Below are 27704 nucleotides of genomic sequence, written 5' to 3' on the forward strand. Positions count from 1 at the left end.
CAATCTTGCTCTACTTCATCAAAACGAGGAGAACAAATCTTCTGCAAGGACCAGGTGCTGCTTTTTTATCATAGCCTGTTAAAAGATTTAAACACTTACAAAATACGAATGCAGCGCTGCAAACTACTCCTTTGTTACCATTCATAAATATTGCTTTACAGCACACAGGTCAACGCATTAAAGGAGAGTCAGCACTTACAATAATAAAGATAGAAGATGACAAGATCTTTCATCTATAGTGAAATACACTTGATATTGACCACCTTCCAGAATGCTTTTGTTCAATTACCCCTGACCAATTAGTTTTTTTTCTTTGAACTCTGCAAAGCTGACATAGATGACCCTCTCTCTCTGAAGGTTTTACCTTAAAGCCAGTCGTCTATAAGCTCAAAGCATTCAGGCAATCACCAAGCACCCCGAGACAGCAGATCCTAAGACAGAGGTAGATTGGAGAGCGAGAGACTGCCAAAATAACTCCCAATCCAGAGGAAGAAAGGTCCATGGATTTAAGAAGCTTCACATTATTGTCTCAACCAATCTCTTAGATTAGGAATATTAAACAAAGTTTAAAAACATGGTAAAAATAATTTTTATGACTGAATAATACTTTAATCTTCTAAACAAAAAAACTAAAATATTTGGATTGTCCAAGAAAACTAACAATAACTACACATTTGACTCTGGTATTTATTTTCTTGATTTTTTTAATGAGAATTCCACTCAAAAAAAATGACCTTGAACCTTTAAAAAGTCGGCAATAGACAACAGATCCTGGTACAAATAGTTTAAAAAGTTTTAAAGTTATAACTTGTATATTTTGCTATATTTCAATTCGGCTTTAAGTAAATGCATTTCAGTCCGGCACATTTTGGCCTTGTGCATATTGCCTTTCAGCCCCTCAATGCTGCAGCCCATGTGTTTCCATTTTGTGTCCTAATGGCACTTTTGACAATACATTTGTGTGTGTGCGTGTGTGTGTATGTGTGTGTGTGGTCGTGCACTTGACAGCAATGTTCCCCTAGTGAGTTATTTTGGCCCAAGTCTCTTGTTGAGCTGAGCTCAAGCTCTTTAACATTGTCTGAAATTTGGCCATCAGGACACCTCTGAGAGGCACTTCACCAGTCAACCCCCATGGCAATCGGCATACAAACTCCCAGCAGACATAGCTATTTCCAATGATAATGAATGGGAATGTCCAGCATGTGTCTATTCATTTATCACACAGACTCTGGTGGCTTATAAAACCACAGAAATGTGTAGTGTGTACTCCACAGAAAACCTGGCTGCTGCAACTTATGTATATCTAGATGCACTAGTTTCCCAAGGTACAAGTCTAAAAAAGAAACTTTGAGTGCCACACCCTATCAGACATGTCGTCATGGGAAGAATGATAAAGGCCTTTGGTTTGGACAGAAATGCCGATGCAGCAGAGGGGGACAGGGGGTAGGGGTTTAAAAAAAGAGGTGGGGGAGAGAAAGAGAGAGGGAGAAACATTCCTGTCAGCAGAAAGGCTTGTCCAACTAATGCCCTGCACTGGGGCCCAAAATTACCTCCGACTCAATGATCCTATTCACAGCTTAGATGCCCCCCTCACTTTCAAGCAATACAAAAACCCCGGCTAACCTCTCTGTAGTACCAGAGTGCCTCGCCATTGTCTGCTCCATCACGTGATAACTCAGACAGACACAAATAGAGAGGGATTGGAAAAGGCAGAAAGAGAGATACATTTAATTTGGAACAATGAATGTGGACTGCACAGAGGCACAGAAAATGTTCCACCATTTCAGCCTTTATACCTGTCTGCCAAATACACTGGCTGCTAGTGAGCAGGCTAAAAGTCCTTCTAATGTACTGTAAATGTGACAAGGCTCAAACCTCTCATGTGAGCTCATCCTATTATACCATCATTCATATCTGGGAAGTGAGGTCACCGACAGTTGAGAAATACTCAGCATAGGTGTTTCATCAGTAGCTGTGGACAAATGCAGACTCAGGCAAATACCCCAGTGGCAACTCTCCCACCAAACCCTGACAAATAGCACAGCAACTTTGACAAAATGCCTTATTCACAAATGAATGTGGCCAGGTTTAGTACAGTGGCCTGCATTGGCAATGAGACAATGCAATTTGAAGCAGAGGCTCTAACTAAATGTGTGTGTGAGAAATCCCCGCCAGCATCACTGTTTATAGGATCCTGTTAAGCCCCTTTGGGGCTCACACTCTGGTTCCTAATTTCAGATGGCTGTGATACAAAATTCTAATCCCATCCAAAATTAGGAAGAACATGCTAAATAAAGGTCGGACTTCTCAGCATTCTCTAACAATGTACCGACTTTGTGCCCAACTGTAAAAATACTCTCCCTCATAGCATTTTCTGTAATAGTCGAATTATTGCATAAAGAGCTGGATTCATTTTTCGCCAAGATCTTGTGTGATGATGGGAGAGTCAGACCTGACTCAAAGTCAGACCTAGACCTGACCACGATCTATATATATATATATATATATATATATATATATATATATACATTTAAATAATATAAACTTCAATTAATTGTGTCAAGAAATAAAGTCAATAAACCAAGATACAGTATGTGAAAATAATGAGCACTGGTAGAAAATAAGTAGTGATATTTACATAGGCTATGTTCCACTGCTCATCTGAATCAAGATATTTCCAGAACATTCATTTTTTCAGCGACACAGATGCACCTAGCATGTTCTTCAGAGAAAGTAAACTGTTTGCAGCTGAACCTTAGATGTGGGAATGATGATACTCCCTTTTGCCAGACTAAGCCCTTGAAGGCATTTTACTAATGCACTGCACTTCAAACGTGCAAAGCATTCAATGCATTTCTAGCTAGGCCTAAAATATGTATGGGATTTGCATGGGAAAAGAAACATGCAGTATTTGTACCCTGTTCAGTGTCTCTAGCAATTAAGAAAACTAAAGAGGAATTGCATCAGAGCATAAACACATTTAGCAAGCAGCTGGCTCATTTTCCTAGCTTGATTGCAGTGACCATTCCCCTAGTACTTGGTTTGTGTAGTTTATACATATTGTTGGCACTATTTTTCTTTCCTAAAACTGGTGCCTCAATTATAGCTTTATGAAGAGGTCCTCAAAAACCTATTGATTCTTCCATCTCTTTTCACACACACCCACGCTGACAGACACAGAAAAACATAAGCAAATTGAATGTCTGAGTGTATGTTCCCATTCTTAGTCAAGATCAAGGGGAACTATTTTGAATCAATGGCATGGTCTTTCTTTTTATTTACACTTACACACATTTATGCCTCATTTGCATGCATTCATTTAATCTCTCAGGGTACTACAACACCACCTGGGAACTACTGTATTCAAAGGATCGTTACAAGAGAAGCATACTTGATTATAACAGTGCAGTGATTAGCCTTAAGACCTTAACTACCATTACCATCTCCAGTGAATGTTCTATACCTCTATAAAATCAGCTTCATGCTTCATAGATACTGTGAGGAACAGAAATCTTGTTTCACCCAACCAGTCACAATGATTTTTCGTATATGACATTCAGTAAGAGCCTCTTATTGCAGTGGCAAAACAAGTTTCTCTGCACAGAAAACACTCTTGATGACATTTCTTTTCTTGTGAATAAGTAATAGTTGGCCTTTGAAAATTAGCTATCTCAATGGTTTAGGAGTGAAGGGGGAGTACTGGGGGACATCACAATTATTCTTGGGCCTTTGTTGGATAAATGAAATGATTCTGTGTTTCCCAGTACAATGACAGCCAAGCATTGTGTGGATTACTGTGTCACTGGAGCCAAGAGCTGATAAGGCTAAGCTACATCCTTCTGCAGTTATCAGCGCGCAGCTATTGGGATTTTGTTCTGTGAATTATTGAGACGAACAGCATGATACAGAGGCTTTGGTGGGATATTAAATTGACCACATTACCAGGATGTTAAAACACCCTTCCCCTTTATGATGTCTTTCAGCAAAGCACAATGACCCCTGTAAATGTGTGCAGAAGCATTTAGATACCACTAAAACAAAAAGCAAAAATCACAAACGCTCGAAGTCTCAATTGGTATGTCTAAATATCCTTACTGTTACTGTTTGAAGAAATCAACTTATAATTTTTGCAATGGGAATAAATATTAGGTATTCAGTATGTGGTCAAATACCTAACACCAACATCACTTCCAGTCTCTAAATCTGGAAAAGTATGGTCTACAACACCCAACAGGCTGAACCTCTCAGATGTTATATGAAATGAGATGTTGAATGTCATGCCCAAAACAACAATTGTTTGACCTTACTGCATGCTCCCATAAAGGTCGCTGGGTTTTAATTGCTCTCTGCTCCCTAACTGACCTTAGAAGTGCTGTTGGTCACGTTGTTTAGTCTATGAAGGTTTGAATGATTAATGGAGGGATATAGAGATTGAAAAAAAAAAAGCAGACAGGGCTAAATAAAGCAATTTGAGTGAGGTTGGAGAACAGAGGCAGGCTGAGACAGTGAGATGCCTTTTATAAATCAGATTGTGGATAATAAGCCATTTAAGGTGTCCACATGCATCACTTTTTATTGTTTTTGTATTATAGAGGTCATTCTCTTGTGACCATATGCCGCAGTAGTACACATTCTAAGAAACGCTCCACTGCACTGTGCATCCATCTTTACTGCGCCATGGTGCTACTGTGTGTCAGGCTTTTTTTAAATTGACAGAATGTTTAAATCTTTATCTGAGGCGCTGGCTTAGTGAGAAATAACCATAAATATTAAATATTCAATATTGATAGCTTTTATTAATAATGCATGTACTGTGATGACAACAAAGACACTACTTAAAAGAAGCAAGTACTGTGCTCAGCCAGATTCACTCAGAAACGTAAGTAAGTATTGAGTAAGTATTGTTTTTATATATTGTCTAACACAAACGTATATTGTGTATACATACAGTGACCAATTTGCTTGCTTTAGATGAAAGAGGTGGTGGCAGTTTTTTCCCCTTAAATATAATGTGGGTTAATTTTCAGCACAAGTAAAAGAAAAACAACAAAGTACAAACGTAAAGGACCCAATGGCTATGTCAGCTGATTATTATGAGCTCCCATATCTCTGGTTCCGAGGTGAGCTGATATTTTCTGAAGAGGCTGATCACAAGGGCTGGGCACTAAAACTGCCTCAGTGCAACCTGTAATGTGGCATTATTAGGTCCTTTTGATCTCAAAAGCACGGACTCAGAGCTATTTAGTTCTTCCCCTTGATAATTTCTGTCAACATACCATCATAAAAATCAAAGAGACAAAGGAGGAGGCAGAGACCAGTGATGAGGTAACCTCTGCTGGCATGTTCATTACATCTTGTAAGACTGTTTAATCACACTAGGAGAGCAGTTCCTGTCTCTGAACTATTGCTGAGACAAGAAGCACAGAGATATCTCTGTGCAGAACGGCACGGGTCATTGTTCCATAGGGGACAATCATTATATACAGCTTTTGGTGAAAAACCGACAGGTGACTTACAAAATGACGTCAATGTCTCATTCTGTCTCATTCGGCTTTCACAGACTGGAAAACTAATCATGATAAAATCCTGCATAGTTAGTGGTTATCCATTAAACACTGCTGCCAATTCTTTTGGCTTCAGTACCAGTACTGTGATTCCCCCATTTAAACTAGAGTAAGAAGTGTATGTTTATGGAGAATATATCAACATTAAATTACAGCCTGTGTGCAAAGAGATACTTAGTTATTGAGAAAAAAAAATTGAACTGTCATCACTAATGATCTGTGTGCAAACACTGCATGTTTTAGTCGAGGGTGGAGACACGCTAACCACTCACATATGTGCCGTTCATGCAGTGAACGAGTAACAAACAAGCTGTGTATTTTTTTTTGAAACCCGCCCCCAAAACTGTTAGTGAATGAGAAAATGAACAACTTTTATGTTCACAAGTATTAGCTGAGGGTTTACTCTGAATATATTGGATGCATAGATTAATGTGCATATATCACATTAACTTTAATCTACATACCTATATATGATTTTTTTAAAAGCATAATTTTCATTACATTTATAAAAGATAATAAAAACTGAATCAAGAAATCTAAACAGCTACATTGGATTTGCACCAAGACGACAGACAAGACAGACAGAACCTTTACTGACAGACAATAAAAACACGCAGTTCATTAAATCTTTGATTTGCACTGGACAAAAGATGTGCAAATTAATGTACAAGAAGACAGAACCATTTCCCAGAAGGCTGGCCACAAAGGAAGTTATTTGTACGTTATCAATTGTAATAAAATTGGTACAGCTGTATATTAGGAGGTGATTGAATTCTGACAAATTATCTAACCTCCTGTGTCATTACTTGACATGGGAGTTTATTTAATGCTGAAATTCAGATATTGTAAGCCACTCTTAAGATTAAGTATTAACATATGACAGGGGTGGTGTTATCTTATCATGTGTGATGCTCCATACATAGCAATGCAGCAAATACTAATTATACAGTTGTTCAAGTGCTCTCTGTCTAGTAACAAACGAAATGGTCATCCCACATTTACATTTCATTACATGGTTGTGAATCAGCCACGCGAGTGAGAACAAACACAATGGCAAAGACATCACACAATATTCGAGGCAATGTAACAGAATAATACGAATTACTATCCAATTTACATGCACTACTTTCCGTTATCTGTTTGGTGAGTTCTATTCACAGGTTTACGAGTGAGTGGAAGTCAAAGGAAGTGATTGCAGTAGGTGTTGCAGACAAAAAAAAAACATTTGTATTAGAAAAGCATTAGTAGAAAAATGTACAATTCCAAATTAGAAGCCAATTTCATATCTTAATTTATAGGTTATATATATATTTATCTTGTTTCAGTTTTTGATAGACATCTTTAGTCTATTCTCAATTGATACCAACTTTTTTTTTGTTAACCTGAGGTGACCTTAAGTGCAATTTAACTTACAATAGACAAACCATGGCTGGATAGAGTTTATGTGTGTTCATGCTAATATAAATTCAAGCCATTTTCTTAGCAATAATGACTCACTACTAATTAACAAGAAACTGATAGCTAATGAAAAACGGATGGTTTGTGCATCTGCTCAGCCTTCATAAGGAATAATACCTGCGCCTGCTTTGCATAGCTCTGTTGTCAATCAAACCCATGCAAATGACTAGCTCAGGTAAAGACCGATACAGTCTGCTGCATCCAATTACAAACCCGGCCACACACACACACAAACACAATGTTTCTGTTCACACGTTTTACTTTCTTCTTAACATGCACACGTGGATGCGTGCACACTCACACATGCGTTTTTTCCCTTTGTCCTTCTGCATGCTCCAAACAGAACAGCACAGCAATTTCAAGCAGATTCACAAAGTGAGGGATTTTACACAACACAGAGTGTCTGAAGAAGAAAAGACACGGAATGAAGTGTTGCACTCACCTACAGTATGAGATGTAAAATAAAAGCCATAGATGAATGCATGGGGATATGGGACTAGTTCTAGAGCCATTATGTCATGTGTAGCACAGTCACAAGTTTTTCAGAACAAAGCTAATGGAATTCCTGCTTTTCTGCCTTTTCCTTTTGGAGAAGTTGGGGCACAGGGAGAAACAAGGAGAAAGCATGTGAATCCTCCTTGGCTGGGAAACAAAGAAGCAGACAAAGGAAGATGAGGTTGACAGCCCCCGGAGAAGACTATCATAATGTAAGATAGGGGCTGCTTCTGCAGCTCTCTTGAAGTAAAGAAAAATGATTTACTGAGTCATTTTCACATAAACAAAAACACATATTGTATATTCTGACTCACTGCTTCTGCATACTGCTGTAAATTGTGCAAATGTACATTCATGGGTAATTTGATCAAATATTCTTAGAAGGGCAGAATAAGACATATATCTTCAATGTCGAACACAAAAAAAAAAAAAAAACAAAGAAAGGAAGAAAAGCATAACAAGGTAAAAACACTTTTGAACCGGAGAGGCTATAAGGACATTTAAATGCTTCTTTTTCAAGCTAAACAAAGCAAATGAGTCATCGTGGTGAACAGACCATTACAGTGCCAGCTACCAACCATTATCCTCAATTTATTCACTTGCCCTCTGCCACGCATCACGAGAGACTTAACATTCTCTCTCTTTCATATTAAGAGAAAAGCAAACATATGGAAAACCCCAAAACTGCAGAATGACTGTGTCGAGAAACCTGCCCCTCTAAAAAAGATGGGGAGAAGAGAAAATGTAAAAAAAAAAAAAAAAAAAAGCAATGACAGCAAAGAAAATAAAGCTTCTTCAAAGAGAGGGATTAGGGCAGCTGCCAATACGCAGGGTGTGCGCAGTTGCCATTACACGTTGGAATCAATACGTGTCAAATTTCGCTTGAAACACAATTAGCCTGTGCTTAAAGAAGACGACAAAAAATACACAGAAGGAAGATTAAAGACAAGCCCAATGTTCCACTCAAAAGCGTTCATATCCAACTCATTCACAGCTTTTCAAATGCATGACAGCTTGTTATGTGCTGCTCCAATTGAAGAAAGCAAACACAGAGGAAAGCATGCATTTGTACGAATCTACAAACGCTGTCTTAGCATGTCTGACAAGCTTATCCTTTTGTACTGAGTTGGATCTATGACATATCAAGTTACGACTCGGATGCCGAATGCACCTCGCTAACCTACTTTGACCTGCTTGACCCTTCCCCACACCGCATCGTTTGAACACAAAAGAGACAGAGTGGAATAGAACATAAAGAGGAAGTTGGGTTATTCTATGGCTGGATGATAGTACAACATTTATCTGTGCTGTAAGTAATTCATTTCTGTATCTCAAGGATGAACAAACCATAATTTCAGACTGCCAGCACAAAATTTCAGCAGACAAAGAAATCCATGTAATGATGGATGGAGTGTTTGGTGTGTTGTGTGATACAGGCATCATGCACTCAACTCAGAACTATTACTGATCCCTGTTACTGTGTTATTTTTTTACTTCGATGCAAAAGTTTAGCAGCAGCATCAATTTGTAAGAGACACACATCGTTCTATTAGTGCTGCTCACTTTCAAATGCATGACTTCTTTTTTTATTCCTTAGCAGAGGCAATTTAACACAATTTAATTGACATATTGCACTGGAGTCTTGGCTTCACATAATGCACAGTGATCAGCATTCCAAGTACACGCAACGCAAAAGGTTTTCTATTTAAAAAACGGCCTGAAGGTTGAAAAATGCATAAACACGTTTGCAAAGTGCGGTGCTGCAATATGGATTTCGCTTGTTCATATAGAAAGCCAAAGAATGAACACAATGATCTGTTATATGAACAAGATCTGTGTTACAAATCTGTAAAATGAAATGCTGTTGCTGTAACATTTGCACAGAGCAAATGCAGCATCAGGTGTGAACAATTAGTTTTGGCATCAGTCCAGCACAAGGAAATGTCTCCTGTCACATGCATTATCTGTGTGAAGAGAACAGCAGAGCATTACCATGTGAAGAGCATAGCTGGACTGGACTCTGAGAGAGGAGAAGCCCTTTTAGTCCCATGTAATCAGCTGAACTGAGTGGGTTCAGAGAGGGATCTGTCCAGCTGTGCTTTATTACAGACACAATGAGTCCCAGATTAGGGGAACTGCAAGGAGGGGGAAATAGAGGATCATGGGGGAGTGGGGGTGAAAATAACTACAAACACATCTGTCCTCAGTTTGTCTGCAGCTATAACACCAGACCACAAGCATGGCCATGTACAAATCTGTCTCCGCTTGGAAAGGCCGCCTGCGGAAATGTTTCCAGACCTTGGGTTTTAACGTGAGGACTCGTGGGAATAGTCTGTCGCCTCGCAGTGATAGCAATGTTCGTCAGGGTCACAGTAACACCAACAAATAGTGGCACAAAAAAGCAGGCGGTACAAACGTGGATCACTGTAGACAGCTTCTGGTACTGTCATGTGGTCTCTGCAGGTGTCACAAGGAAATGATCACTAGGGTTTTTATTGTGACTCTCAGATTTTTTGTGAATGGCGTACCGGTGTCCTGCTGATTCCATCTGCTGTTTTGAGCATTACAAAAGCTATCTGGTCAGTTATTAAGTAGGGTCATTGTTGTACTCAAGTACTCAATGCTTCCTGGCCCAGCCTGACAGTAACAGTGGGCATGAAGTGGGTTTTTAAACTTAAACGACCCATATGATCACGGTGCCTCCGTCTGACTCACCCTAACCGACCCAGAGAGAAAACGAGACAGATGAGGTAGAGAGAGGTGAGGTGCTATGTTGGGTCTGAGCTGTCCTATCATTCTGCTTCAGTGGAACCTCTCAGGCAAACACAAAAATGCACATACACAGCATGTTATACCAACAGAGTCAAGATTCACCAGGAAGACATCCCACTGCCATTAGAGATTACTCAAAAGCCTTTCTATCCCACTTAGAACAGCTTACGCATAAGGAGTGATTAGACATCAAACTACAGTGTTGCACCCTAATCCACCACCCAATTCCTGATGTGCCTCCGTGTTTCTCTTGCTTTCTTTCTTAGCGTTCTTTCTTAGCATACACATAACGAGAGACTAAGAAAATGGCCTTTTGGTTTTCATTAACATTAATTGCCGTTTCATTACCGCAGAGAAGCAAACGGGCAAAGCTGGCAACAGCTGGCCAGAGACATGACACAGACAGGATAAATCACCACTTCTTTGCTGGAAATAGAGGATTCAATTGTTTCAGGTGGGGTCCTATTTTCTTTAAAACTCTTCTGCTCGGCCTGTAGGTGTAAGAATAGCAATTTCCGAGACCAGAATTGATCCCTTTTTTTTTTTTTAAGTGCACAAACTTCAACAGGAATTATGGAGTCTGCATCAGTTGGTCTGTGGCAGGGTTTTATTACTTTCACTGCTTCTCATCTAAAGCTGTTCTCTCCACTTATTCACATGCCTCTGATTCACTGAAGTGTGCACAGGAATTATGTTTTTTTTGCTGGCTTAATCTCATTTATTTCATTGGCTGATAAAACCTTGTGCTAAAAGTAAGCTTATTATTATTGCTTTGAACAAAGTCTATCTGCACCAGGTGTGAGCATGGTCATATGGGTGTAGGGGATCAAACAAGCGGTCGAGAGGTGATAATAATAATAATAATAACCTTTTTTTTTTTTTTTTGGTCATAACTTCTGTGCTCGGGATATGACACAGCCGCTTATTAAGCAATATTATCTCCTGCACTACTCTATTTCCTCTAGGACCACACAGGAGAGATCTAGCAATACACACGGACGCTCAAAATGTACAGCCTAATAACTCACATTATATGAATTCAATAACACATGTCTATACACCTGCGTGGTTGTTGATGGGAGCAGTAAAACAAACTTTAATATCCGAGTGTGTTAGGACTGTTAATGATCAGTGCTGAGCCCAGTTAGGCTGTAACTCACTCGCCACGGCTGCTTCACTGCCAATGCAGACTGTAATTTTCATGCTAACACTACATGTAAGTGTTGAAGAGATGTCCCTCTCAAACAAGCGCACACAGCACCCATAAATAACATTCAGATATTTTTACAGGCCTACCAGCCCTATGACGTCAGCACTCGACTTGCGGAGCCCTAAAAACTCACCACAATGTCTGCCACTTTTAAAGGTTAATCATCGACATGTTATTTGGAATCTGAGCGCAAATAATTATTCAGAAGAGGTAGGGCTCTGGCAAAGCTGACGAGTACAGCGAAATATGGCAGACATGGCATGCTATGAGATCACAGACTGCTGGCCAGCTGTGTCTGTTGATGCCATGGAACCCTTTCAAGCCTTTTCAACATATGGCTCAAATTAAGTACAACAGAGTCATACTGGGCTTAAAACAAGCAAAAGTCCCATGTATTTGAAAATGCTGGATTAATTAAAAACAGTGAAAAACACCTCATAAAATGCATCTTGACATGTCGAAAGGCTCACACTGTACTTATTTGACCACATAAGTCAAAAGCACAATTCAAAAACTAAAAGATAAAACGCTCAGCCAAGTGCTTCAGTTTAATCAGCAATGTTTTAATGGTGACTTTTCCATTAAATCTAAAAACCTGCAGATGTAGGTATATTTGGTTGGGCCATGCGGCAACAGTGACTAATGGCAATCATAAAATCACATACCTGTAGGAGTCTCTATAGTAAACGATTACAGCTGATAATGATGGTGTACCCAAAGTAGACTTGACTGTCAGTATAATTTTAATCTCCACCCACCTAAAATATAATGACTACCTTTCCAGAGATCATGTGCTGTGCAACGTTTAGAATGGCCACTTGTTTAATTTATTAAACGGCTGTAACAGAGAAGAACACTGGTCTTTGTAAAACAAACCTGATTACGGGATGTTCATTAAAATGCCGGAAGGCTAATGAGATCTACAGCAATGATTATTAACATATGCAAATAAAGGCTCACTTATAACCCTACAGAATATGTTGGCAAGACACCCATAGTAGTGAGAACATTGCATCTGTTCGTGTTTCTCTGTGTAAGACTCACTGGAAGTTTGAATTTACAGTTAATCAAATTAAGCAGGATACATAATCTGAAGTTGAACCATCCCCAATACCAGACATCCCATCTCTTTTCGGTGGTGCAAGACAAGCAGATAGGCCAATGCCGGCACTCTGATCTTGGTTAACTACATAGCATGAGAACGTGGTCATTTAACTAATTGCAGATGATGGAACAACAATCCAGCAAGCAGTTAAAGTCATACTCTATAGCTCAGACAGATGCTTCCCATCTTATAGAGCGCTGAAAGAGGTGTGTCCCCTTTTGGACGATAATGCAATGACCTCCCTATAACAAGGCATGCTCACTGAGATCAACTTTATGAGAAGCCATTTTGCATCTGCTCTTGCTACCCACTGACCGTGTTGAGTATATGTTGTGCTCCTAGTAAATTGACACATTAAGTTTCAATTAGCAAGCCATTATCCAGTCTCTCGGAACACCTGCTACATTAGGGAACTAGTCATCTGTGAATGCAAAGTATGGCTAACAATGCAAGTACTTGATGCAAGGGCAAAATTGGATCTTCCACTTTTCTAGCAGCAGTAAGGAATCAACAAATACACCAGAAGTGTTATAGATGTCGAGTTGGTGGGTATAAATACATGCTGGCTGGAGTCTGTGGAAGAAGTCGCCGACTTGGGTCACCCATTGCTGCTGCGTGCGGTGTCGCTGGCCTTATCAGCATGGTGACACTGAGATTGTAGAGCGCTGAAGACTCCTGGCAGCATACACTACCCATTGGCTTCTATCCGGAAGTCAGATGGGTTACTGCATTCGAAGCGACCAGAACCACCTCGGCCACAGTCCAGAAACTCACTGCAAGAGACAGAGACAGATGGATTTAAGTTCAAAATAACCCAACAGTAAGAGATGACCTGGGGGGAAAATAGTGATATAGAGAGAGACAAAGGAGATGGAGGATAGACAGTCAGCCAGACAGACAGAAGGTCCACAAGGTTTTCTGATTCTCCTTCTCACTCATGCATTATATCTTCAAGCTGCGCCCCAAAGGTATTGCTCAAAACAGGTGCAGGGGAGGAGAGAGTTGCAGGGAGAGAAACCACATAAAAAAGGAAGTGTGCCCCTTAAGGGGCATTAAATAAGAATCCATAAACCCGAAACACTACATTTAAAACCCCATGTCTAAATAACTTGCTTTTTTCTTTTGGATTTGAGAAAATATACACACGATATATAAATATGTTTAATTCTGCTAGATAAGCTATTTTATTTCCAACAAAGGCTATCGCATGCTAGCTTTGTCCACATGACATACAGGGATGCTTTCTGCGGAGACTGATGATCCTCAGCTTCTCGAGAGATAGAAGCAAGTTCATGTGATGTTTATTTTCATCAGCAAGTTCACACAGAAAACACAGAAACTCACGCATGCATGCAGACGCTGCAGACAGGTGGCTCATGGGGGCTCGATTCCCACAGGTGCTTAGTGGCAGTGGTACAACACCAGTTCATGTTACAGTGAGTGACAGTACAGCCTCTGTAGATCCCACATGTCAAACAAACACACACCTTAACACACCTAAGAGATTTCATTGTGTCATCTTTTTGTGTGATACGTTCCCTGGAAGGCCCCCTCATGTTTATGGCACCAAAACGACATAAAAAAGGAAGATAAAAAAGTCCTCCTGGCCACAAAGATCACAACGTTACCATATATATTTGTGTGAAGACTCTGCCAGTGCCGCTTTGAATTATAAAGCAGATGTGGAATTACTCAACAAAAGCCTGAAGGAGGGTGCCTAATCTTCCTTTGTGCTGCTACTAAGGGACCCACTGATGTCTTCAGAGCACATCTGCAATCGGAGCAACTGAGTTCCTCTGGGCAGTGGAGAGGATGCAGTGATAGCTTGGGGGTATAAAGAAGTTATACATTTACCACCAGACTTAATTTGGTATGTCAGCCAAACATTAAAACAAGGCAGATGTTTTTTGGTACATGTCCTTGGTCCCAGCATTGACAAAAATGTGCAGACTCTTCTCATCAGATAGAGAAAACCTAAAGGCAGAATAGCTGAAAAGCAACTTATACTAACGGAAAGGGAGGGCAAATCTCGCTTTAAAAAACTTTTATTAAAAAAAAGAATGACCATTAAAAAGTGTCCTATAAACAATCATGTTTTTAATGTAAGTTTAAAATGAGGTACAATGCAAGTGAAAGCAATAGAGACAGAATGAATCCAAAATAGCAGGTTGCCAAAGGAAAAATGTGACAAGTGACATGCAGTGTAATCACAATATATTCATTGTGATGAATGAAATGCAACTTGCTCTACTTCATCAAAACAGGAGAACAATCTTCTGCAAGGACCAGGTGCTGCTTTTTTATCATAGCCTGTAAAAGATTTAAAACCTTACAAAATACGAATGCAGCGCTGCAACTACTCCTTTGTTACCATTCATAAATATTGCTTTACAGCACACAGGTCAACGCATTAAGGAGAGTCAGCACTTACAATAATAAAGATAGAAGATGACAAGATTTTCATCTAGAGTGAAATACACTTGATATTGACCACCTTCCAGAATGCTTTTTGTTCAATTACCCTGACCAATTAGTTTTTTTTTCTTGAACTCTGCAAAGCTGACATAGAGACCCTCTCTCCTGAAGGTTTTCCTTAAAGCCAGTCGTCTATAAGCTCAAAGCATTCAGGCAATCACCAAGCACCCGAGACAGCAGATCCTAGAAGAGAGTAGATGGGAGGAGCGAGAGACTGCCAAAATAACCCCAATCCAGAGGAAGAAAGGTCCATGGATTTAAGAAGCTTCACATTATTGTCTCAACCAATCTCTTAGATTAGGAATATTAACAAAGTTTAAAAACATGGTAAAAATAATTTTTATGACTGATAATACTTAATCTTCTAAACAAAAAAACTAAAATATTTGGATGTCCAAGAAAACACAAAACTACACATTTGACTCTGGATTTTTTTCTTGATTTTTTTAATGAGAATTCCACTCAAAAAAAATGACCTTGAACCTTTAAAAAGTCGGCAATAGACAACAGATCCTGGTACAAATAGTTAAAAAGTTTTTAAAGTTATAACTTGTATATTGCTATATTTCAATTCGGCTTTAGAAATGCATTTCAGTCAGTCCGGCACATTTTGGCCTTGTGCATATTGCCTTCAGCCCCTCAATGCTGCAAGCCCATGTGTTTCCATTTTGTGTCCTAATGGCACTTTTGACAATACTTTGTGTGTGCGTGTGTGTGTGTATGTGTGTGTGTGGTCGTGCACTTGACAGCAATGTTCCCCTAGTGAGTTATTTTGGCCCAAGTCTCTGTGAGCTGAGCTCAAGCTCTTTAACTTGTCTGAAATTTGGCCATCAGGACACTCTGAGAGGCACTTCACCAGTCAACCCCCATGGCAATCGGCATACAAACTCCCAGCAGACATAGCTATTTCCATGATAATGAATGGGAATGTCCAGCATGTGTCTATTCATTTATCACACAGACTCTGGTGGCTTATAAAACCACAGAAAATGTGTAGTGTTGTACCCACAGAAAACCTGGCTGCTGCAAACTTATTTAATCTAGATGCACTAGTTTCCCAAGGTACAAGTCTAAAAAAGAAACTTTAGTGCCACAACCCTATCAGACATGTCGTCATGGGAAGAATGATAAAGGGCCTTTGGTTTGGACAGAAATGCCGATGCCGCAGAGGGGGACAGGGGGTAGGGGTTTAAAAAAAGAGGTGGGGGAGAGAAAGAGAGGGAGAAACATTCCTGTCAGCAGAAAGCTTGTCCAACTATGCCCTGCACTGGGCCCAAAATTACCTCCGACTCAATGATCCTATTCACAGCTTAGATGCCCCCTCACTTTCAAGCAATACAAAAACCCCGGCTAACCTCTCTGTAGTACCAGAGTGCCTCGCCATTGTCTGCTCCATACGTGATAACTCAGACAGACACAAATAGAGAGGGATTGGAAAAGGCAGAAAGAGAGATACATTTAATTTGGAACAATGAATGTGGACTGCACAGAGGCACAGAAAATGTTCCACCATTTCAGCCTTTATACCTGTGCCAAATACACTGGCTGCTAGTGAGCAGGCTAAAAGTCCTTCTAATGTACTGTAAATGTGACAAGGCTCAAACCTCTCATGTGAGCTCATCCTATTATACCATCATTCATACTGGGAAGTGAGGTCACCGACAGTTGAGAAATATCAGCAAGGTGTTCATCAGTAGCTGTGGACAAATGCAGACTCAGGCAAATACCCATGGCAACTCTCCCACCAAACCTGACAAATAGCACAGCAACTTTGACAAAATGCCTTATTCACAATGAATGTGGCCAGGTTTAGTACAGTGGCCTGCATTGGCAATGAGACAATGCAATTGAAGCAGAGGCTCTAACTAAATGTGTGTGTGAGAAATCCCCCCAGCATCACTGTTTAATAGGATCCGTAAGCCCCTTTGGGGCCACACTCTGGTTCCTAATTTCAGATGGCTGTGATACAAAATTCTAATCCCATCCAAATAGGAAGAACATGCTAAAAAAGGCGGACTTCTCAGCATTCGCTACCAATGTACCGACTTTGTGCCCAACTGTAAAATACTCTCCCTCATACATTTTCTGTAATAGTCGAATTATTGCATAAAGAGCTGGATTCATTTTTGCCAAGATCTGTGGTGAGGGGAGAGTCAGACCTGACTCAAAGTCCAAGACCTAGACCTGACCACGATCTATATATATATATATATATATATATATATATATATATATATACATTTAAATAATATAAACTTCAATTAATTGTGTCAAGAAATAAAGTCAATAAACCAAGTACAGTATGTGAAATATGAGCACTGGTAGAAAATAAGTAGTGATATTACATAGGCTATGTCCACTACTCATCTGAATCAAGATATTTCCAGAACATTCATTTTTCAGCGACACAGATGCACCTAGCATGTTCTTCAGAGAAAGTAAACTGTTTGCAGCGGAACCTTGAGATGTGGGAATGATGATACTCCCTTTGCCAGACTAAGCCCTTGAAGGCATTTTAACATGCACTGCCTTCAAACGTGCAAAGCATCAATGCATTTCTAGCTAGGCCTAAAATAGTATGGGATTTGCATGGGAAAAGAAACATGCCGTATGTACCCTGTTCAGTGTCTCTAGCAATTAAGAAAACTAAAGAGGAATTGCATCAGAGCATAAAAACATTTAGCAAGCAGCTGGCTCATTTCCTAGCTTGATTGCAGTGACCATTCCCCTAGTACTTGGTTTGTGTAGTTTTATACATGTTGGCACTATTTTTCTTTCCAAAACTGGGTGCCTCAATTATAGCTTATGAAGAGGTCCTCAAAACCTATTGATTCTTCCATCTCTTTTCACACACACCCACGCTGACAGACACAGAAAAACATAAGCAAATTGAATGTCTGAGTGTATGTTCACATTAGTCAAGATCAAGGGGAACTATTTTGAATCAATGGCATGGTCTTCTTTTTATTTACACTTACACACATTTATGCCTCATTTGCATGCATTCATTTAATCTCCAGGTACTACAACACCACCTGGAACTACTGTATTCAAAGGATCGTTACAAGAGAAGCATACTTGATTATAACAGTGCAGTATTAGCCTTAAGACCTTAACTACCATTACCACTCCAGTGAAGTGCTATCACTCTATAAAATCAGCTTCATGCTTCATAGATATGTGGGAACAGAAATCTTGTTTCACCCAACCAGTCACAATGATTTCGTATATGACATTCAGTAAGAGCCTCTTATTGCAGTGGCAAAACAAGTTTCTCTGCACAAAGAACACTCTGATGACATTTCTTTTCTTGTGAAAAGTAATAGTTGGCCTTTGAAAATTAGCTATCTCAATGGTTTAGAGGAGTGAAGGGGGGATTACTGGGGGACATCACAATTATTTCTTGGGCCTTTGTTGGATAAATGAAATGATCTGTGTTTCCAGTACAATGACAGCCAAGCATGTGTGGATACGTGTGTCACTGGAGCCAAGAGCTGATAAGGCTAAGCTAATCCTTCTGCAGTTATCAGCGCGCAGCTATTGGGATTTTGTTCTGTGAATTATGGAGACGAACAGCATGATACGAGGCTTTGGTGGGATATATAATTGACCACATTACCAGGATGTTAAAAACACACCCTTCCCCTTTATGATGTCTTTCAGCAAAAGCACAATGACCCTGTAATGTGTGCAGAAGCATTTAGATACCACTAAAACAAAAGGCAAAAATCACAAACGCCGAAGTCTCAATGGTATGTCTAAAATCCTTACTGTTACTGTTTGAAGAAATCAACTATAATTTTTGCAATGGGAATAAATATTAGGTATTCATATGGGTCAAATACTAACACCAACATCACTTCCAGTCTCTAAATCTGGAAAAGTATGGTCTACAACACCCAACAGGCTGAACCTCTCAGATGTTATATAAATGAGATGTTGAATGTCATGCCCAAAACCACAATGTTTGACCTTACTGCAGCTCCCATAAAGGTCGCTGGGTTTTATTGCTCTCTGCTCCCTAACTGACCTTAGAAGTGCTGTTGTCACGTTGTTTAGTCTATGAAGGTTGAATGATTAATGGAGGGATATGAGATTGAAAAAAAAAAAAGCAGACAGGGCTAAATAAAGCAATTTGAGTGAGGTTGGAGAACAGAGAGGCAGGCTGAGACAGTGAGATGCCTTTTATAAATCAGATGTGGATAATAAGCCATTTAAGGTGTCCACAGCATCACTTTTTATTGTTTTTGTATTATAGAGGTCATTCTCTTGTGGACCATATGCCGCAGTAGTACACATTCTAAGAAACGCTCCACTGCACTGGCACCATCTTTACTGCGCCATGGGTGCTACTGGTGTCAGGCTTTTTAAATTGACAGAATGTTTAAATCTTTATCTGAGGGCGCTGGCTTAGTGAGAAATAACCATAAATAGAAATATTCAATATTGATAGCTTTTAATATAAGCATGTACGGTGATGACAACAAGACACTACTTAAAAGAAGCAAGTACTGTGCTCAGCCGATTCACTCAGAAACGTAGTAATATTAGTAGTATTGTTTTTTTATATTGTCTAACACAAACGTATATTGTGTATACCATACAGTGACCAATTTGCTTGCTTTAGATGAAAGAGGTGGTGGCAGTTTTTCCCCTTAAATATAAGGTGGGTTAATTTTCAGCACAGTAAAAGAAAACAACAAAGTACAAAACGTAAAGGACCCAATGCTATGTCAGCGATTATTATGAGCTCCATATCTCTCTGGTTCCGAGGTGAGCTGATATTTTTCTGAAGAGGCTGATCACAAGGGCTGGGCACTAAAACTGCCTCAGTGCAACCTGTAATGTGGCATTATAGGTCCTTTTGATCTCAAAAGCACGGACTCAGAGCTATTAGTTCTCCCCTGATAATTCTGTCAACATACCATCATAAAAATCAAAGAGACAAAGGAGGAGGCAGAGACCAGTGATGAGGTAACCTCTGCTGGCATGTTCATTACATCTGTAAGACTGTTTAATCACACTAGGAGAGCAGTTCCTGTCTCTGAACATTGCTGAGACAAGAAGCACAGAGTATCTCTGTGCAGAACGGCACGGGTCATTGTTCCATAGGGGACAATCATTATACAGCTTTTGGTGAAAAACCGACAGGTGACTTACAAAATGACGTCAATGGTCTCATTCTCTCATTCGGCTTTCACAGATGGAAAACTAATCATGATAAAATCCTGCATAGTTAGTGGTTATCCATTAAACACGCTGCCAATTCTTTTGGCTCAGTACCAGTACTGTGATTATCCCCCATTTAACGAGAGTAAAAGTGTATGTTTATGGAGAATATATCAAACAAAATTACAGCCTGTGTGCAAAGAGATACTTAGTTATGAGAAAAAAAAATTGAAGTCATCACTAATGATCTGTGTGCAAACACTGCATGTTTTAGTCGAGGGTGGAGACACGCTAAACCACTCACCTATGTGCCCGTTCATGCAGTGAACGAGTAACAAACAAGCTGTTATTTTTTTTTTGAAACCAACGCCCCAAAACTGTTAGTGAATGAGAAAATGAACAACTTTATGTTCACAAGTATTAGCTGAGGGTTTACCTGAATATATGGATGCATAGATTAATGTGCATTATCACATTAACTTTATCACATACCTATATATGATTTTTTAAAAGCATATTTTCATTACATTTATAAAAGATAATAAAAACTGAATCAAGACAATCTAAACAGCACATTGGATTTGCACCAAGACGACAGACAAGACAGACAGAACCTTTACTGACAGACAATAAAAACACCGCAGTTCATAAATCTTTGATTTGCCACTGGACAAAAGATTGCAAATTAATGTACAAGAAGACAGAACCATTTCCCAGAAGGCTGGCCAAAAAGGAAGTTATTTGTACGTATCAATTGTAATAAAATTGGTACAGCTGTATATTAGAGGTGTTGAATTCTGACAATTATCTAACCTCCTGTCATTACTGACAGGGGAGTTTATTTAATGCTGAAATTCAGATATTGTAAGCCACTCTTAAGATTGAAGTCTAATTACATATGACCAGGGGTGTGTTTATTTATCATTGTGGATGCTCCATACATAGCAATGCAGCAAATACTAATTATACCGTTGTTCAAGTGCTCTCTGTCTAGTAAAAAACGAAATGGTCATCCCACATTACATTTCATTACATGGTTGTGAATCAGCCACGCGAGTGAGAACAAACACAATGGGCAAAGACATCACACAATATTCGAGGCAATGTAACAGAATAATACGAATTACTATCCAATTTACATGCACTATTCCGTTATCTGTTTGGTGAGTTCTATTCACAGGTTTACGAGTGAGTGGAGTCAAAGGAAGTGATTGCAGTAGGTTTGCAGACAAAAAAAAACAATTTGTATAGAAAAAGCATTAGTAGAAAAATGTACAATTCCAATAGAAGCCAATTTCAAATCTAATTTATAGGTATATATAATATTATCTTGTTTCAGTTTTTGATAGACACTTTAGTCTATTCTCAATGATACCAATTTTTTTTTGTTAACCTGAGGTGACCTTAAGTGCAATTTAACTTACAATAGACAAACATGGCTGGATAGAGTTTATGTGTGTTCATGCTAATATAAATTCAAGCCATTTTCTTAGCAATAATGACTCACTACTAATTAACAAGAAACTGATAGCTAATGAAAAACGGATGGTTTGTGCATCTGCTCAGCCTCATAAGGAATAATTACCTGCGCCTGCTTTGCATAGCTCTGTTGCAATCAACCCATGCAAATGACTAGCTCAGGTAAAGGACCGATAACGTCTGCTGCATCCAATTACAACCGGCACACACACACACAAACACAATGTTTCTGTTCACACGTTTTACTTTCTTCTAACATGCACACGTGGATGCGTGCACACTCACACATGCGTTTTTCCCTTTGTCCTTCTGCATGCTCCAACAGAACAGCACAGCAATTTCAAGCAGATTCACAAAGTGAGGGATTTTACCACACACAGAGTGTCTGAAGAAAAAGACACGGAAGGAAGTGTTGCACTCACTACAGTATGAGATGTAAATAAAAGCCATAGATGAATGCATGGGGATATGGGACTAGTTCTAGAGCCATTATGTCATGTGTAGCACAGTCCCAAGTTTTTCAGAACAAAGCTAATGAATTCCTGCTTTTCTGGCCTTTTCCTTTGGAGAGTTGGGGCACAGGGAGAAACAACAAGGAAAAGCATGTGAATCCTCCTTGGCTGGGAAACAAAGAAGCAGACAAAGGGAAGATGAGGTTGACAGCCCCCGGAGAAGACTATCATAATGTAAGATAGGGGCTGCTTCTGCAGCTCTCTTGAAGTAAAGAAAAATGATTTACTGAGTCATTTTCACATAAACAAAAACACTATTGTATATTCTGACTCACTGCTTCTGCATACTGCTGTAATTTGCAAATGTACATTCATGGGTAATTTGATCAAATATTCTTAGAAGGGCAGAATAAGACATATATCTTCAATGTCGAACACAAAAAAAAAAAAAAAACAAAGAAAGGAAGAAAAGCATAAACAAGGTAAAAACACTTTGAACCGGAGAGGCTATAAGGACATTAAATGCTTCTTTTCAAGCTAAACAAAGCAAATGAGTCATCGTGGTGAACAGACCATTACAGTGCCAGCTACCAACCATTATCCTCAATATTCACTTGCCCTCTGCCACGCATCACGAGAGACTTAACATTCTCTCTCTTCTTTCATATTAAGAGAAAAGCAAACACATATGGAAAAACCCCAAAACTGCAGAATGACTGTGTCGAGAAACCTGCCCTCTAAAAAAGATGGGGAGAGAGAAAATGTAAAAAAAAAAAAAAAAAAAAAGCAATGACAGCAAAGAAAATAAAGCTTCTTCAAAGAGAGGGATTAGGGCAGCTGCCAATACGCAGGGTGTGCGCAGTTGCCATTACACGTTGGAATCAATACGTGTCAAATTTCGCTTGAAACACAATGCTGTGCTTAAAGAAGACGACAAAAAAACACAGAAGGGAAGATTAAAGACAAGCCCAATGTTCCACCAAAGCGTTCATATCCAACTCATTCACAGCTTTTCAAATGCATGACAGCTTTGTTATGGTGCTGCCCAATGAAGAAAGCAAACACAGAGGAAAGCATGCATTTGTAGAATCACAAACGTGTCTTAGCAAGGTCTGACAGCTTATCCTTTTGTACTGAGTTGGATCTATGACATATACAAGTTACGACTCGGATGCGAATGCACCTCGCTAACCTACTTTGACCTGCTTGACCCTTCCCCAACCGCATCGTTTGAACACAAAAGAGACAGAGGGAATAGACAACATAAAGAGGAAGTTGGGTTATTCATGGCGGATGATAGTACAACATTTTCTGTGCTGTAAGTAATTCATTTCTGTATCTCAAGGATGAACAAACATAATTTCAGACGCCAGCACAAAATTTCACAGACAAAGAAATCCATGTAATGATGGATGGAGTGTTGGGTGTGTTGTGTGATACAGGCATCATGCACTCAACCAGAACTATTACTGATCCCTGTTACTGTGTTATTTTTTACTATTCGATGCAAAAGTTAGCAGCAGCATCAATTTGTAAGAGACACACATCGTTCTATTAGGCTGCTCACTTCAAATGCATGACTTCTTTTTTTATCCTTAGCAAGGGCAATTTAACACAATTTAATTGACATATTGCACTGGAGTCTTGGCTTCACATAATGCACAGTGATCAGCATTCCAAGTACACACGCAACGCAAAAGGTTTTCTATTTAAAAACGGCCTGAAGGTTGAAAATATGCATAAACACGTTTGCAAAGTGCGGTGCTGCAATATGGATTTCGCTTGTTCATATAGAAAGCCAAAGAATGAACACAATGATCTGTTATATGAACAAGATCTGTGTTACAAATCTGTAAATGAAATGCTGTTGCTGTAACTTTGCACAGAGCAAATGCAGCATCAGGTGTGAACAATTAGTTTTGGCATCAGTCCAGCACAAGGAAATGTCTCCTGTCACATGCATTATCTGTGAAGAGAACAGCAGAGCATTACCATGTGAAGAGCATAGCTGGACTGGACTCTGAGAGAGGAGAAGCCTTTTAGAGTTATATTGACTAATCGTGATGATCATTGTTTTAAAAATAGGCTGCTGTGTAAGTAAACGCGTACACATGTCTGTGTGGTAATGAAGTTCTCTCATGGCTCATGGCTTTGTCTAAATACAAATAGCACAGGGTTAACACTTGGTGTGCATGTCAACATAATATGCAAAAAAAGTTTAATTCTTCCGCTGTCGTGCCCTCTGTCAGCCACCCACACTCAGACATGACCACAGCATTGTTCCAAACAAACTGGGCCATGTGCGTCCTTGAGGCATGATAAAAGAAGTATAATATCTTAATAGGCAACTAAGGAACAATTGCACTGGTGAGAGCTTCGGATCTCTCTCTGCTTCTAAATAATGTCATGTTAGAGTGGTACTGAATGCCCCCTGAAACAAAAGATAAATAATACACCAGAAAAAAAGAGGCCTGACCTTTAGCAAAGTGCTGTAAATATGAAGCATTTTGTTGAAGGCATAAGTCTTATGTCTGTGACCCTCTGAGTGGGAGCTCAGGGCAACAGGGACCTATATAAGGTTGTCATATCAAGAAAAAGGCTGTTTCTCTCAAAGTGAGAGTGGTGTACAGTATGTGGCGTGCATGTGCTCTGGTGAGCTCTGTTACCCGGACAAGCTCTTGAGGGAATGGGCCTCTTGAATTCTCTGGGACATTGATTGGGGGGATGACCCAGTCTCTCTTCATGCGTTTGACTTGGCTATCCATGTTGCGTGAGGGAAACACTATCTCCTTCAAATCCTTGACCATCACTGGAGGAGCAGCAACTTCCTGCACCTGAATGAAAGGAAATGGTTCAGTTTAGAAGTTGGGTAGTACACATCTACGCAGTTATATGAGTGCATACATTTAGCATTTATTTAGTAATTTAGTAGTGTTACCTTACTTTCCCTCTAACAGTATGGTGTGGTTGACATTTGTTGTGAGTAAAATATTAAGCACCTATTTACCTACTGGATGCATTGTAAGTCAATCCCCTCAGTGAAGGCACACTACTCCGGTGATACTCTAGCATAACCAATGTTTTTTCCTTTCTGGGTTACAAGAATAAATTGGTGCAATGATAAAAGAAAACTGGCTGCAAATGTCATTTAGCGTCTATTCTAAAAGTGGATTTGATCAAGGAATTCATTTTTATGAATTTCTTTGTAGCTTAAAATATCCACAATACAGCATGTGATACATGCCATGAAAGGGTTTGCTGTACATGTAGCTACTGCGGCAGCTGCACAGCACCAACGCTGGTTTGCTTTAAATGGCAGGCCTCTTCTTATGTCCTGATAAAATGCGCCCACACAGACAGACCAGCTTCCATAATGGATCTGCCATCCTCCCTCAGCTGTAATGAATGAGATTTGAAACAAAGGAGGATGGTACCTGCAAGCCAGACACTAAACACACAGATGGCTCAAATTGCCTATGCTGCTCCAGAGACTGAGGAGACTGAAGTACTGCCAGAGAAAGTTAAAATAACCTTGAACAAAACAAGGCAGGAAGGAAAACACCAAAACAATATGTAAAATCTGTCAATGTCAATGAATGATAGCTGAGATTTCAATGGAACTGTCACATCCTTTGAAGTATCTTTCCTACAGTTGCCTGTAATTTGATTGTTGATTTTCTGCAAAGTAGTCAAGTCCTAACAACTGCTATAAAGTGTCCAATGCAAACCAGAAATTAATTACCACATTGCCACCTTATATCATGACCCATACCCCATATTCCTCCTCTTCAAACATCTGGGGAACTGTCGGAGAGCTTTCACTAATCATGTTTGAAATCCGATTATACTGCTTTCACACATTGAAATGCAGGGAGGCATGCGGACAGATAGTGAAAGAGTGTGCTTCTGAAATATCTATTACCCTATTAAAAGGGTGCGAGTACAAGCAGTAATTATTTGCAACTGTGTCTGGAATGATGAATGTCATGGTGGGTCTGCTCAGCCCAGCATGCATCTATCTCTGGTGTGCTGGAGGTCTGCAGCCATCCATACTCTCCAAACCCCCCCCATCTTCTGACTAGGAGTCTACTTCAGATCCAGGAGAGTGTTAGGTTGACTGATGACCTGAGTGTTTGGGAATGTATGTGAAGGAATACACATGTCTGTTTTTTCCTCCTTTTCACATTCTGAAACATTTCCTCATCACAGAGACTTTAATAGTGGTGCACATAATGGGTGAGGACACTCATGTTGATAAGGACACTGTTTGTCTGTCATTGATTAAAATGTTTCCCCAAGGCTGTCGTATTCATGGCACTAATAAAAAAAATTTAATCGCTGATGTGATTAAGAGATGCGTGATGATTCATGGCAATAATTATGCTGGGGGGAAGACCACTCATGACCTAATAAACGTGCAAGATACGGGAAAGTTAATCCGTGATTTCATTATGGACAAATCAGGACAAACCCAACAAGTCTGAACAGATAACTACTCCTGATAAAGTTGGATTATATTTATATGCATGCAGAGCGCATCTGAGATTGTGACTTTTCCTTAAAATCTAAAAACCTGCAGATGTATGTATATTTGGTTTGGGCCATGCGGCAACAGTGACTAATGGCATCATTAAAATCACATACCTGTAGGAGTCTCTATAGTAAACGATTATCAGCTGATAATGATGGTGTACCCAAAGTAGACTTGACTGTCAGTATTAACTTTTAATCTCCACCCACCTAAAATATAATGACTACCTTTCCAGAGATCATGTGCTGTGCCAACACGTTTAGAAATGGCCACTTGTTTAAAATTTATTAAACGGCTGTAACAGAGAAGAACACTGGTCTTTGTAAAACAAACCTGATTACGGGATGTTCATTAAAATGCCGGAAGGCTAATGAGATCTTACAGCAATGATTATTAACATATGCAAATAAAGGCTCACTTATAACCCTACAGAATATGTTGGCACAGACACCCATACTGTAGTTGAGAACATTGCATCTGTTCGTGTTTCTCTGTGTAGAGTCACTCCTGGAAGTTTGAATTTACAGATATTATCAAATTAAGCAGGATCACATAATCTGAAGTTGAAACCATCCCCAATACCAGACATCCCATCTTCTTTTTCGTGGTGCAAGACAAGCAGATAGGCCAATGCCGGCACTCTGATCCTTGGTTAACTACAATAGCATGAGAACGTGGTCATTTTAACTAATTGCAGATGATGGAACAACACATCCAGCTAAGCAGTTAAAGTCATACTCTATAGCTCAGACAGATGCTTCCCATCTTACAGAGCGCTGAAAGAGGTGTGTCCCCTTTTGGACGATAATGCAATGACCTCCCTATAACAAGGCATGCTCACTGAGATCAACTTTATGAGAAGCCATTTTGCATCTGCTCTTGCTACCCACTGACCGTGTTGAGTATATGTTTGTGCTCCTAGTAAATTGACACATTAAGTTTCAATTAGCAAGCATCTATCCAGTCTCTCGGAACACCTGCTACAATTTAGGGA

The 27704-nt window shown here is 39.6% G+C and overlaps 1 protein-coding gene across 1 annotated transcript in view; it reads right to left on the reverse strand.

Annotated features, from left to right (window-relative positions):
• LOC113171932 (cadherin-2-like) overlaps window positions 1-27704 on the reverse strand; it is a 63204-nt gene that overhangs the window by 1975 nt on the left and 33525 nt on the right. Inside the window, exons 4-5 of the mRNA XM_026374670.1 lie at window positions 24846-25013; window positions 24601-24610 (exon numbers count right to left, since the gene is read on the reverse strand). Coding sequence (XP_026230455.1) covers window positions 24601-24610; window positions 24846-25013 — 178 coding nt within the window. The remainder of the gene's footprint in view (window positions 1-24600; window positions 24611-24845; window positions 25014-27704) is intronic.

This window comes from Anabas testudineus, chromosome 17 (assembly GCF_900324465.2).
Source record: "Anabas testudineus chromosome 17, fAnaTes1.2, whole genome shotgun sequence".
Taxonomy (NCBI): Eukaryota; Metazoa; Chordata; class Actinopteri; order Anabantiformes; family Anabantidae; genus Anabas; species Anabas testudineus.